This window comes from Heloderma suspectum, chromosome 4 (genome assembly GCF_057233095.1).
Source record: "Heloderma suspectum isolate Gila_16-S chromosome 4, 16-S_ref, whole genome shotgun sequence".
NCBI classification, from domain to species: domain Eukaryota; kingdom Metazoa; phylum Chordata; class Lepidosauria; order Squamata; family Helodermatidae; genus Heloderma; species Heloderma suspectum.
The window spans coordinates 85,039,564-85,053,107 of record NC_139461.1 but is presented as its reverse complement, the minus strand read 5'-3'; the positions used below and the strand labels follow the sequence as shown (position 1 = coordinate 85,053,107).

Genomic DNA, 13,544 nt, shown 5'->3' with positions numbered 1-13,544 from the left:
CAACCATTGGGTACGCCTGTGTGCTGTAAGTTACTCAATAAAGTCTCCTTGTAAGCAAACCTTTGAGTCTGATTTATCACTATCTTGGCACTTCTAACCTAACAGTTCAACGTCCACTGCAGGGACGGTACACATGCTAACCAAGTTGTTAAGGAGTTTAAAGGAAGCTATGAAGGGTCTATCCTTCTCCATATATAAAAAGCCACAAGCCTGTCTTCTCCTGTGGGCAGGATATTAAAAAGACATGGGGTGGTAGTGGCAGTTCTACCTCCAAATGAAATGGACAAGCAGGAATCTTGCAAACTGTCCTACTTCGTAAGGTAGAGGTGCAGACATACCAGTTTGCCACACCATCTGATCTCTATTAAAAGTTAATGCCTCCCAAATGTCCCATTTTAAACCAATAGTTGCCAATACCTTACTTGGCAACTTCAAACTATTATATTTAGTTACCAAAGCTTATTTACAGCCAATGTAAAAAAGGCACATATTAGCACACCCTTTTTCTTATTCTCCTATAAAAAACTTAAATAGAAAAACAAATAAACAGCAGTGAAGTGCAGTAGTTGGAACAAGTGGGGATTGGGGAAGGGGAATTGTATTGTACCATCCTACACCCAGGTCTTCCAATTGCTGCTGCAGCTAGAAACAATCCACGACCCTGCAGGGACACTGCAGTGTGAGGGAAGTTCCATCCCTGTAGAGTAATTATATACACTCACTGTCAGCTGAAACATGTCAGCTGGGGATGGTACGTGCTGCATGCAGCGAGGGGTGTGCCGTGCACTGGGAGGAGTTGTGTCCTTTCTTGCAGTGCATGCCACCCCCATGGGGACAACTTGTGAAGCCAGGAATTCATTGGTCCTGGGAAAAGCAGCTCCTCCTCCCAGGGTCAGCCAACTCCCGTCCTCCATGCTGAGAGAGGCATGGAACTAGCTCTCAGCATGGAGAAATACAAAATGGGCAAGGTGATGATGTCACCTCGATGATGGCCACGCCAATGGATGTCATCCATCCCGCAGAGGACCTGGTAGGGGGCAATTCTCTGCACCACTGGTCTAGACTAGATGGATCAAAAATCTGACTTGGCATAAGGCAACTTTCTATTTTTCAGAGTTATTAGTCCTCCTGAGAGAAGTCTTGCCTGTGGTGGCCAGGCTGCTCAGCATCAGCGTGGTGGACAAATTTTGTCTCCACCTCACCACTGTCCTGAGAAATTGATAACAGCCAATTATTTATATGGGAGAATTTATATGGCACCCACTCAGGGAGATCATTGGGGTAGGGATACAGATAAACTGTCTCCGCTCCCTGGTAACCCTATTGTTTGTATGGAGTTTGTACATGTTTGCCCCCTTTCAACTCTATCTCAGATTAACACTCATTTACTTTGTTCCATGAAGCTCGGTGGAAGTCACTGAAAGCCATACCAGTCCTTATCTGCATAGCCCTGACCTGGATTCTGTGTCCTGGTCCTTTAGGAGTATAACACAACATTTGGAAATTGAATATACATACACAGACGCTTTTAACTAAAGAAATGCAATTAAAAGTTATTTTCTGACCTGAACAACCATCTTCATCATCAGAAATAGGAACTTCCCTTTTCAGTAATAGTTCCAGTTCTTCTGTTTCTGCTACATCAACGGGTCTCTCTCCATGTTTATTGGCCTGAAATGGATTTCCACCATGTCGGAGGAGCAACTTCACGATCTGAAACGTTAGATGTATAAATTGGTTAAACTAAAACCACATAAAAACAGGTGTCAGGAGATAGACTGCTAATATTCTAAAAGCAGGCATCTGTCTCTTTACTGTCTTACTCTGTAAATGCCATGTACACTGATGACCCTATATAAATAAAGGTAGGATAGCAGTGTTGGAATCCACATACCACATATTCTGGAACAGTCTACTAATTTATTGTGACTGGTCCAAAGCAATTTTTGGATTGTTGCCAAATATAAAACATTAAGTATCAAAGAGAAGAAACTCTTGTAACATACAATGATTCAATTATGTTTTACAGAACAATCTTATTTTATGCTGATAAATAAAGACTTTTCTCAAGTTCTTCTAGCTGAGGGGATATAGGATTTGGCAGAACTCAAGTTACTATGTAGTATGTGTCTGTCACTCCCCTTGTTGCAGGTCCTGGACCCTCCCCTTGGCTGCTTGTTAAAAGTATTTTCCTCCCTGGGTGGGTCTTGAACCCTTGTCCCAGGAGGACTTTGTGCAGTATCTGCAGAGCCTCTTGTCCAGAGAGCTACATGAGTGCTGTATTGTGTGGGTTCTCCTTCCTTCCCTTTGTATGTCATGTTCCAAAAACATGGCAGCACAAGGGGATTCCAACCCTACCTGTAGGATGTCTCAGGACTTGCACTACCAAGATTGTTGCTGGCTGTGCCACCGAGGCTGATGAATTGGGGTGCTGGAGAAGCATCACACATGTCGTGATGCAGGGTTATCTGTCGAAGGCACATCCTTGTCATTGTGAGTTCACTGGCTTGTGTGTGTGGATGACATATGGAAGTTGTCACAGGCACAGTCTCTGATTGGCAGACTTTAGAGGTATTTCCAGGGATGTTAGAGGTGTGTCTATTTTTTTTGAATTTTTCGAGTGGTGTGTTTTCCCCTCCCAGCCCAGCATAGTAGCAGCATATCACCCCCACCTCTGGATATAACTGGTATATAGTATTGCTCTGTTCTACTATGCTTAGCTAGCTGTGATCATTATACCTATCATAGATTATTTATTTATTTAATGGATGAATGAATGAATGAATGAATGGTACACACTTTTCTATGTCCACTACTTGCAGAATCATGGAGTGGTGTATCATCATCTAGTCCTTGAGTATTCACATCTGCCCCTGCAGCTATCAAGACCTTAGCAACATCATAATAGCCAGCATTACAAGCTTCATGGAGTGGTGTCCAGCCTATTACAAAAGAAGTCAGAACATCAGGCTTTTCTCAATATCAGATTTTCAATGTTTCATAAAAATGAAGTTAAACAAAATAAAGAAAATATAAAGTCATTTAAGTTTTTAATTTTTAAAAACAAATGACAATTATAAATCTTGAGATTTTTGTACACTTCAAAGATAAAACAGTTTAACTATTATACAAACATACTATTTTAACATACATTTTCAAACTTTAATTTAATAGGAAATTATGGGCAGTATCTAATGGGCGGCCGAAGACTGCTGGCCCCGGTGCAGATGTGGCCAGCCCCACCAACAGTGGCACGCATGCAGCCTCTACTGCTGGCAGCCATGATGTAGTATTTCCAGGGGGAAGCACCAAAATGAGCAGAAATGCTCATTTCTGGAAGGAGCAGGTCACACTTGTTTCTGGAAGGGGCTTGGAACATCTGTGCAAGGGCTCCATTGGATACTGATCTATTTTTGAGCCTCTGGGCTCAGAGGCTACCCATATATATCACAAACAAAAAATAAATACAATAAAATGTGTTGCTCTGTGATTTAGCAGATTGCAGTTCTAATCAATGACTTTGGTTCATTTAAATGGCATGTACCAACCAATAGGCAGTAGAAACAGCTGACTGGGGTAGCAGAATTCTAGGGACTATAGGTTAATCAAGAAACCCCTCAAAGGGGAAGACAATATGCCCTAACCAATGCCTTGGCACAATAGTGACTGGGTTCACATAACATGACAACCCACACTCAAGGTTGACTATGGTTAAGTGTAGGCTGTCAGTGAACAGTGGGTTGTTGTTGTGTTATGTGAACCCAGCCCCACTAAAAACCATAGTTTGTTAACCACAAGCAACCCATGAAGAGAACCCATGGTTTATTGTTGGGTTGTGAACTGTGGGTTGTTCGTGGTTAATAAACCATGGTTTGTTAGCATGGCTGGGTTCACACAACACAACAATCCATAGTTCAATGACAACCCACACTCAACCCTGAGTGTGGGTTGTCATGTTGTCTGAACCCAGCTAGTGTCTGATGTGGGGGCTATTTTATCGCCTATGCTAGTGGGTTTTTTTTTAGATTTTAGCTCCTTTCCCTCTGTTCACTTGACTATACTGACAGGAGTTCTTTTGTGAGGAGTAGATGAAAGGGTCTGTAATTGGGAAACCCCTCAAGAATGAAGAATTTTTGCCTATGGCAGCAAAACTTAAACTAGCTCTGAATTATGCAGTGCTATTTACATGGCACCTTAAAGAAGTCTATCTAAAGATATCGGGATGCGATTACGTGAGCACAGCCTAATTTCTCTTTTTCCAATTTATTTTTGGAAACTAGTTTAAAAAAAAAATCTAACACATGGTGAAAGAAAGCTTCCTCTCGGTGGAAAATGTCTACTTTCATACCAAGTCCCTTCAGACATGAATTTCAGAAGACTTGCTTCAATGTTGATCTCAGGAACATCTCTCTAAAGGTGTTCAAATGTTTTAGTTTTTTACCTCCCCAAATGCAAAGCTGAAACTTTAAGAGAGTTAAATCTTATGTTATTAACTATCTTGTTCTTTTGCAATTAACGCTTTTAAACTCCAAGGACTTTATAACAACCAGGTACAATTAAGCATATTAATTACAGAATTATTAATTGGGTTGCCTATTTAAGCCAGTTCTTGTGCTTTATTAATTCATACCTATATATTACTATAGTATTCCATCATCTGAAAAGAAGGAAAGACTCCAATCCATCTAACGTTAGTGGTGACTAAGTTCCACTGAAAGCAATGGGACTTAAGTTACTTGTGACTAACTTGGGGTGTTTTCTGTTTGTTTTCAGTCATACCTAACTTTAGTTATAGTGGTGCCAATGCCTTGGATCCAAACCTCTGCTTGCACAAACAAAAGCACTTCTATGAACATAGGATGTGTATTAGCAATTCCTGCCTTCCAGCTACAGCTCCTTGCACTTTCTGAAAAGCAACTTTGGAAGACAAGGCGATCCTTCAGAGAAGTGCATGACAGGAGCTAGGATGCAGGATGGCAGCTAGGAGAAATTCAGTCAATAACCTTGCCAATATGTTTTAGAAGGGCATATGAAAGGGCATATGAATTACCTCACCGAAAAGACCAAAATATCAATCTGGCGCAGCATTGTACCATGTTCAAGAAACATGCAAGCAGAGTATGATGGAGATAGTCATCACTTGTTATTTGTCCAGAGATATACTCTGAAAGCTGAGGTTCCATTTTTAGTTATTGTGGCTAACTGATCATGACAAACTGTAACCTCCACTGCACCAACATACTAAAAAATAGTAGTTCACCATCATCACTTTATTTAAACCAAACACAAAACTGTCACAACCACATCTGTGAACAAGGTGCTCAGATGCTGTATCAACCCTGCCCCATCCCAAACCAAACTGAATGTTTCACACATTTTGAAGTTATACACTTTGCTCTTTAAAACGAATATTCAGTTCGAAAGTCGCATCAATTACCATGTGAAGAAGCATGCACTTCTTCAGCATATAATAATAATGCCAAAACTTTCAACTCCTCAGTACACAGTGTTTGTTCTACAAACTGATGATAAACACTTAGTTATTCCAGGTTCTTATTTTATAAGCTCATCAGACTGTGGTGTCTGTTCATAATCATCACTCAATATTCTGTTCATTAATAGGTATGCTTTGCTGATATCTTGTCTAACAGTAAAGGTTCCTCTAATTTGGGCTCTGAATTCTTTTGAACACACTACATTAACCAAACACATTTCTCTATAATCACTGAGAACAAAAATTATTACATTTATATCCCACTTTTTTCCTCTTGCAAGCAACCCAAGCTGGCTCACATGGTCCTCCTCCTCTCCATTTTATCCTCACAACAACCCTGTGAGGTAGGTTAGGCTGAGAGTCAGTGACTGGCCCAAAGTCACCCAGTGAGCTTCAAAGCCAAGTGGGGACTAGAACCCGGATCTCCCAAGTCCCAGTCCAATGCTTTAACCGCTACACGATGCTGGCTCACTGAAATGACTTTGATAGTACAAACAACATCATAAACAAACCAATGTTTTGATTGTAGGCACACTACTTTAAAGTACATTCTAATAAAATGTATAGGGCTTGCTTAAACGTATTTAGGATCCAGGTGCAAGTTTGCCATGAAGATTTTTTCACATGTACATTGCATAGTAAAGAAAAATTTGGAGCAGTTTGACACCTGATAATAAGGAGTAATAATTTCAGTAACAATAAGACAGACCAGACAGGCTTTTAAAAAATCGACTACTTATCAAACCTACCTGCAAAATCTTTCACATTCACATTTGCGCCTAAACTGATTAACTCTTTAACTTGTTTAATATCGCCTCTAATGGCTGCTGTATGTAAGGGGGTTTCCCCTCGTTCATTTCTTTTGTTAACTTTGTCTTTTTGTCGTGATGAAGAGCTTGGTGTTTTCTTTTGTGTTGGTGCTGTCTGTAAAGGATGATTTAGATTGGGATCTATAAAATAAATATCAAGACATAAAATAAGTAAAAGATCTGTGCCATAGCGAATGAAATTTGCTTGACTAAAGCCCTGTGACCATCTCATTCATTTCTTCAGCTATATAAACATCCATCCATCTATCTAATATGATATATTCTATATGAGAGTGAGGTCTAGAATGACAATAATGCAATCAAAGCCAATTTTGATTTCCTAAAGTTCCATCCCACTCTAGCATACAAAACAGATAGATGCTAGACAAGGATAGAGAGACAAAACAATAGGGTCATGCAAAACAGTGCTGACTTCATTATTAATAGCTCCTACTGAATTCTGTGTGTCAGTGTAACTTGGCTCTATTCAGGGAGCATGTGTGCGGGTGTGAGGGGGCAGAGAATCTAACTTTTCACTGCAGGTGCTAGGAATAGGGTCAAAGGTAGCTTTGTCCCCACTCCTGGTGTCTCTCTACTTTCTCACACGAGTGCATATAAATGAATGTACTTCTCCCATATAAATGAATGGCTGCTGTTCACTCCCATGGACAATTATAAAGTGTTTAACTAGGGAATAACATTCCACATGTCCAAAACTTGGCCACCACCTTGACACTGGGAGGCTAGGCTTCTCTTCCCCCATACCTGAAATATAGAGGCCTCACACACACCCTGCCCAGCTCATCTTATGATAGGTATTTTACTTCTCTTTTGATAAAACATAATTTTAACACTTCTGAATTAATCTAAGTGCATGAATAAAGTAATAATGTTGGTACCAGTTCTTTTTCTAAACATTTGTAAAACAAGAGAGTTTGATACATTGCTGTTTGATGGCCATGGCAGAACATGAACATGGAAGTAAAAATAATATACATGTATAAGCAAACATAGCAGCACAGCTAACTCTGTTTAATAGTAGTAGTTGCAGTAGCGAACAGCACTTTGGGCTGTGTTCAATGTTACACTAGCAAAAAAAGTACAAGAGATGGCGTTGTACTGCTAGGGGAACAACAAGCACAACTAGCACAAGCAACATCCAGCCCAATGAAGTTGTTATGAGTTGCACAACAGCTTGTGCAAGTGGAATCAAAGTATTGGATTTGACACTTGTACATGGGGTTTCTACAAGCAGTAGAAGCTCTGCATTAGCAGAATGATACCAGTGGATACGACCATATACTCTCTTTGCACAGTGTAATGTTCATGATTATAATAAAATAAGTTCATATCCGACATCATGTTTTTTTCCAGATGTTAATTTTAAGGAAAACCTTTTTCTAAAGGTTTTTAGAAGGTTATTATGCTTATTTGGAAATGTTGAATATGTGAGGTTAAAGAAGCGTTTGCCACACTACGCAAGTATAAAATTACCCAATTAAAAATCTCAAATCATAACTTGAATACCCTGACACCTGACTAGTAGAAATAGTTAACTGACAGCCCAATCCTATGAATGTACACTAAGAAATAAGTCCTATTATGGCTAAAACGGGCCTACTCTCGTAAGACTCCCTCAGAGCAAAATTACACATTAACCTTAATTGTTTGAATGTAAATAATGTGATTTGTTTTCTAAGTTTAAATTGCAGCTGAGCACCCTTGTCCCCCAATCAGTATGTGGGTGGGATCGTGGGTTAACTCTTTTCCCCCCATGCTGCAGTCCCAATCAAAATCCAAACCCACATTGAGCTGCTATTAAGTGGAAAAAGTTAACCCCCATCTTCCTACAGTCCTGATCCCTGTCCCCTGTGGTCGCAGGTATCTATATGAAGGGAAGGAGTGTTTGGTATTACCTGGACTGTTATCTCTGGCAGTCATCTGCATAAGAAGGGCCATCTGTTTGCGTTCTGATAATGGGTAACCAAAAAGAATGCTAACTGGTGCCGCTTTTTTATTTCCAGCTTCCTTTTTCATTTTCTTCTTCTCTGGGACTTCTTTCTCTGGAAATATCAGGGGGTTTATAAGAACAGCAAAATACTGCCAATAATTGCACATTCCAGATAAAAAACAGATCTACAGATTGAAGAAATATACCATTTAACATATTTCCTGAAGTTACTAAATAGGTTTCTTCTGCGGCAGAAAAAGAACGTCAAATCTTCTTTTATTTTGCTTACCAGAACTGAGCCAGTGTGATGTAGGGGCTAGAGTGTTGTCCTTAGATGTGGAACAGCCAGGGTCAAATCCTTGATAAGCAATGAAGTTCACTTTATGGCATTGGGCAAAGCTGAACCTACTTCATGGGATTACTGAGAGGCTAAGGTGCCACTCTAAAAAACAGATTAGAAGTGATGATGGCATGACCTGTATGTCAGACTCAGGCCAATACTGAATTCCTACACGAGGTGCAGGTGGGACACAGCCGCTGAACTGCTTCCTCATATGCACTTTCCTCCCTAGCTATTTTTCTTCTGGTGGACCTCTAAGACTAGAAGCAGTAGTGCAACTATGGCTGGACCTCGGGGTCCATGTCCAGGAATGTGCAGCCTGGGGACCCCCCAAATGATGCCTCCCCCCCAGAGCATCAAGTCATTGGGACAGAGACTAACAAGCCCAGGATCAGCACCTGGGGCAGCATGGGCACATTGAGGCCTACTGGGACCAACATTGTTGCAGTATCATTTCTTCTTATTTTTAAATGCATTTTGGCTGGCTGGGCATGTACTTGGTTAGGGATACACAGTTTTATTATTTTTACCTTAAAAATGTATAATCCTTTTCTACAAAAAAATGTTAGTTACTCCCAAGTTAAATATGTTTAGCATCAGGGCAAGAGAAACAAACTCCAGCTTATTCCTGCAGTCATGATGGTATTATTTAAGTGAGTTTAAAATGAAAAATTGCACATGTTCAGAGTATGCCTTTTTTATAGAAAGGCTGGTGAAGTAACAGTTTTTCCGATTAGGAAAAAAACAGCTGGGGAGAAAATTCTGTATGGGGGAAAGCATGGAAAAGGAAGCATTCAGACTCCCTCTCCTCCCCATGCAATTTAAATTGCTGCTGTTACATCTTGTATGACTCTAAGCTTCTCGGAGAAGGGATACAACATGAATACCTTCAAAAAATTGTGCAGTCTAAAACTCATCTTATCCTGAGGAATAAACATTACTTTCATAGGACATTCATGTGAAAACACCAATATCAGCAGACATCTCTATATGCTTACTGTGGGATACTTTCATACTTTTATAGAAACTGGGTTTCACTGACTCAAGAAACTGAACTCCTGTTTAATTTCATATCCGAAATAATTTCTAACAAATCTTATGAAAGTATGTGCATTGCATATTCATGTTCTATATTTCAAGAGGTCTACATATTTTCCAGTGGAAAAATGGGTGGGATCTGAAGACATTTTAAGATACACAAGAGAAAAATGAATATGTTGAATTTTATGAATATGTAGTTGAGAGCTTTATGATACAATGTTATGCATGGGTACTCAGAAGTAAGTCCCACTGAGTTCAATGGGACCTACTCTCAGATATGTGCGTACAGGATTGCAGCCTTAGGCTTCAACCATGACTCTTTACTTGCTGAACTCCTTTCACTGATAAAGTCGGGGCTTTAAAATTGTTCTCTGTAGGAACTGATGCAGCCACAAGACACACATGTAATTTGGAGAAATAATGGTGATACGAAGCCACACTTGCCACCAAAACTATAAAGACCAAAGGTAAATTTGCCCTTATAAATGGTTGTCCACCTTTTTCTTGCACTTATTTAACCATCCTTACAGTTACACAACTTCCTAGTTTCCTCCTTCCTCTGCCTACATGTTTGCCTCTAAACCTTGATGGCCACATTCGAAGACTCCGCCTTCCCCACAAACATTACAAAAAAATAAAAGTAAAACAAAATATTGTGTGTGTAGTTCCATCCGTATAATGTAACAGGGAACAGATTTGTTATGATATATCTGATTCACAGGCAATGGTATTGCTTTGTTAAAAGCTTATGCTAGAAGTTTATTAAAATTGTTAACTATCTTTTAAATTAGTCTTATGAAATAAATATTGCTTACATAAGATAAAGATAAACAGATGATAAAATATTTGTTAATTATTCTTCAATCATCTCTCAGTCTTTTTGTTACCTACAGCATTTGCTACCTGAACTTGTTTTGCTACAATTAGGGTTTTCTTACGTATCTCTGCTCAGCTTTCATTTAGCAAAAATAACTATCATTTTATTCTGTTCTTAACTTATTCTTCTCTATAAAAGGAAATCATGCTTAATACCCAAGTCACAGAGTTATAAGCCTCTACTCACATATGCAAAGTATATTAATTTGAGACCACCTATGGAGAAATAGTAGATTTGTCATGCTTAGACTACTGAATGCCTTTCAAGCTCTGCTTTTGTAGTTCCAGAAAAAGTATGCAAACTTGTTTGGCATGATTTGTTGTCTGTAATATTTATTTTCTAAGAAAAATATTTGCTCTATACATTTAACTTTAACTTTAAATGGCTTCTCAACACTTGTATCATCTATGTTACACTTTTTCAAAATATACCTAACACTAGAAGACTTAGAAACACTTTGAAAATTGTTTTAGAGAGAAATCCTAACCCACAAATCAGCCAACGGGGTGGGGGGTGTCAGCATAAGGAGGAAAGAAGCTTTGCCAGTGAGGGGTGGTGGGCATCCACCCCAGTAGCCTAGTTCCACCCATGTAAAGCTCCACAGGTGGGTGTTTCCACTAGTAGTAGCAAGCAGAAGGTCCTGAAACAGCGAGTTTGGGGAAAGGGCAGGGATGGGTCAGAGACAGTTTTGGATCCTGCAGATCCAAAGCCACTCCATTCTCCCCCTCCGGCCACTCAGCTATGCTACTGTAGTTAATTCCCCTTCCCCTCAATTGCTCCTAGTGGGGAAACATTTACAATAAAAAGATCCAGCAGCTGAAAAGTCTCCCACATCATCTGCCCTGACCGGTGCAAGCCAACAGTGCCTGGGATGATGTCGCAGATTTCAAGCTTTGCTCCTCCCCAAGCCTACTTAGGATTGCATTGTTAGGCATTAGGCACTGAAGAGTTTACAAATATACATACTATATCACATTTGGTGTGTATTATTTTTCTAACTGATCTGTAATATTACAATTATATTCAATATAAAACATTTTCTTCCTGAATAAGTTATTGGTTACTGCATGGATATCTGCCACTTTACACCACAGATACGAGTAGATTTCATTGGAAGGAAATACACTCCTGGCTTCTCCAATGAAAGGTGGCATAAATTACAGTTATATTAGTATGGAAGTTATTCACAGGTTGTTCACTGGCACAGAAAAATAAGTAGTGTAATGATATTAATAGGAAAAAAAATGCAACTATAGTAAGTTCACCTGATAATCCATTTACCTTTGTATGTCCTGTAAGTAGATATTAATCTCTCCCCCCAGTTTTCATTTGTATGTCCTGGATCTGAATCTACAGAATGAAGAAGACATGGGAGAAAAGTGGTGGAGGAGAGGAAGGAAGTGTGGCATACAAGATAGAAATGCTGACACACCACTTTTTGGATATTTCATAGCATCTGCATGTAAGCTTTACAGTACTTTTAAAATAAATGCCTAGGAAAACCCTAGAATAACAATTCCTAATATTGTTAAGATGCCTAGTAATTAAAGCAATAGCTAAGGGCAATTTCACATGGGAATACTGCAGAAGAACACACTTCACTCTTTTGCTTAATGCTCCACTTCAGAGTTGCTTTACATGAAAGCTATTCTTCTGAACAGGTGATAACTATCTTTTGTTTATAACTGGATATATCTTTTGTGAGGTTCCTCAGCTGCTCACTATCTACTTCCACTTCATTTCAAGAGCCTTTTTCCTGAATATTTCACTAACATCTTAATAATCTGGAGGGGAGTGGGGAAGGTTGAGGAGGAAGGAGACGTTGTTTCTAAACTTGCACAACTCCAACTACTCCACAATCCTGCTAGGACATCTAGACTCCCTGTCCATCCTTAGTCATACCATATCAAAAGTTCTAAGTGTGCTTTGGAGTGCACAGTTGTATTCATTCATATTTAGCATTATTTTTTAACAGAAACCTGAACCCACAAGCAGTAAAAGGACAATTAGGACAAACACCAAAATGAAACACTTGCATCAGAGGAGACTGCAATAAATGAAGTATGAATTCTGCCTCAAAAGATCATTCATAACAATATTTTCAAAAGATCATTCATAACAATATTTTAAGACAGCATGCTTAATATATTTTTATATTAAATATTGTTAAAATATTTATATTAAAATATTTTTAACAATATTTTAAGACAGCATGCTTGGATAAGGCAATATCCAATGGGGCGCTTACACCCCCGCCAATCCTGTTGCGTCTTCTGTTGCACAAGCAGTGAATCTTGCTGATTCCGTTATGCAAGCAGGACCCACCTCTTGCACAACAGAGATTTAACACTTCCCATAGGAAGTCCTGAAACAAACAGAAACACTCGTTTCTGGATCAGGGCAGGTTGGTGGAGCTGCCTCATGCAAGTTCCATCAACCTGCCCCATTCCAGAAATAAGCATTTCCGCTCATTTCTGGTTGCCTCCAAAAGCACTAAATCCCTGTTGCACAAGCAGTGGGCACGATTTGCTGGCAGGAATTGGTGGGGTGCAGAAGAATTGACAGGGGTGTAAGTGCCCCACTGAATACTGCCCCTACAGTGCAATTTAGGGCTCCATCCCAGAAGCACTAGGAGAATGAGTTCACTCATTAGTGCTGCTCTGCAAACTGTTGTGGAAGTCCTAGATGAAGCCTCTGCACAACTAAGTATCTGGTGCTGCATATGAATATGAGAAGGGAACACACAAGTACATATCATGGAGTGCATGCAGTTCTGGGTCTGCTCAGTTCTTAGACTGGAAACAATCTGGGAAACCTACATTATGCTACTTTCAGTTCCATGATGGAAGTAAAGTGGAAGATAAATGTAACAAAATCAAACAAGTGCATGCACAACGGGCCTGAAACAACTGCTTAGTCTAATCTATGTAGCATCATTGTTGGGTGGATAAAATGGAGGGGACGGCTAACATACGCTGCCCTAAGCTTCTTGGAAGGGTGGATACAGATGTTATGTCACATATATGAAGTGT

General features: G+C 39.6%; 1 protein-coding gene across 9 annotated transcripts in view; it reads right to left on the bottom strand.

The window, feature by feature from the left end:
• ANKRD12 (ankyrin repeat domain 12) overlaps nucleotides 1–13,544 on the bottom strand; it is a 73,159-nt gene that overhangs the window by 17,545 nt on the left and 42,070 nt on the right. For 6 of the 9 annotated variants that reach the window (XM_084849832.1, XM_084849830.1, XM_084849836.1 and 3 more), the window contains 5 exons: nucleotides 11,794–11,862; nucleotides 8,220–8,366; nucleotides 6,244–6,444; nucleotides 2,800–2,942; nucleotides 1,566–1,713 (listed from right to left, as the gene is read on the bottom strand). In XM_084849832.1, coding sequence (XP_084705958.1) covers nucleotides 1,566–1,713; nucleotides 2,800–2,942; nucleotides 6,244–6,444; nucleotides 8,220–8,366; nucleotides 11,794–11,862 — 708 coding nt within the window. The remainder of the gene's footprint in view (nucleotides 1–1,565; nucleotides 1,714–2,799; nucleotides 2,943–6,243; nucleotides 6,445–8,219; nucleotides 8,367–11,793; nucleotides 11,863–13,544) is intronic. The other 3 variants (XM_084849834.1, XM_084849835.1, XM_084849838.1) reach the window with 1 other exon arrangement.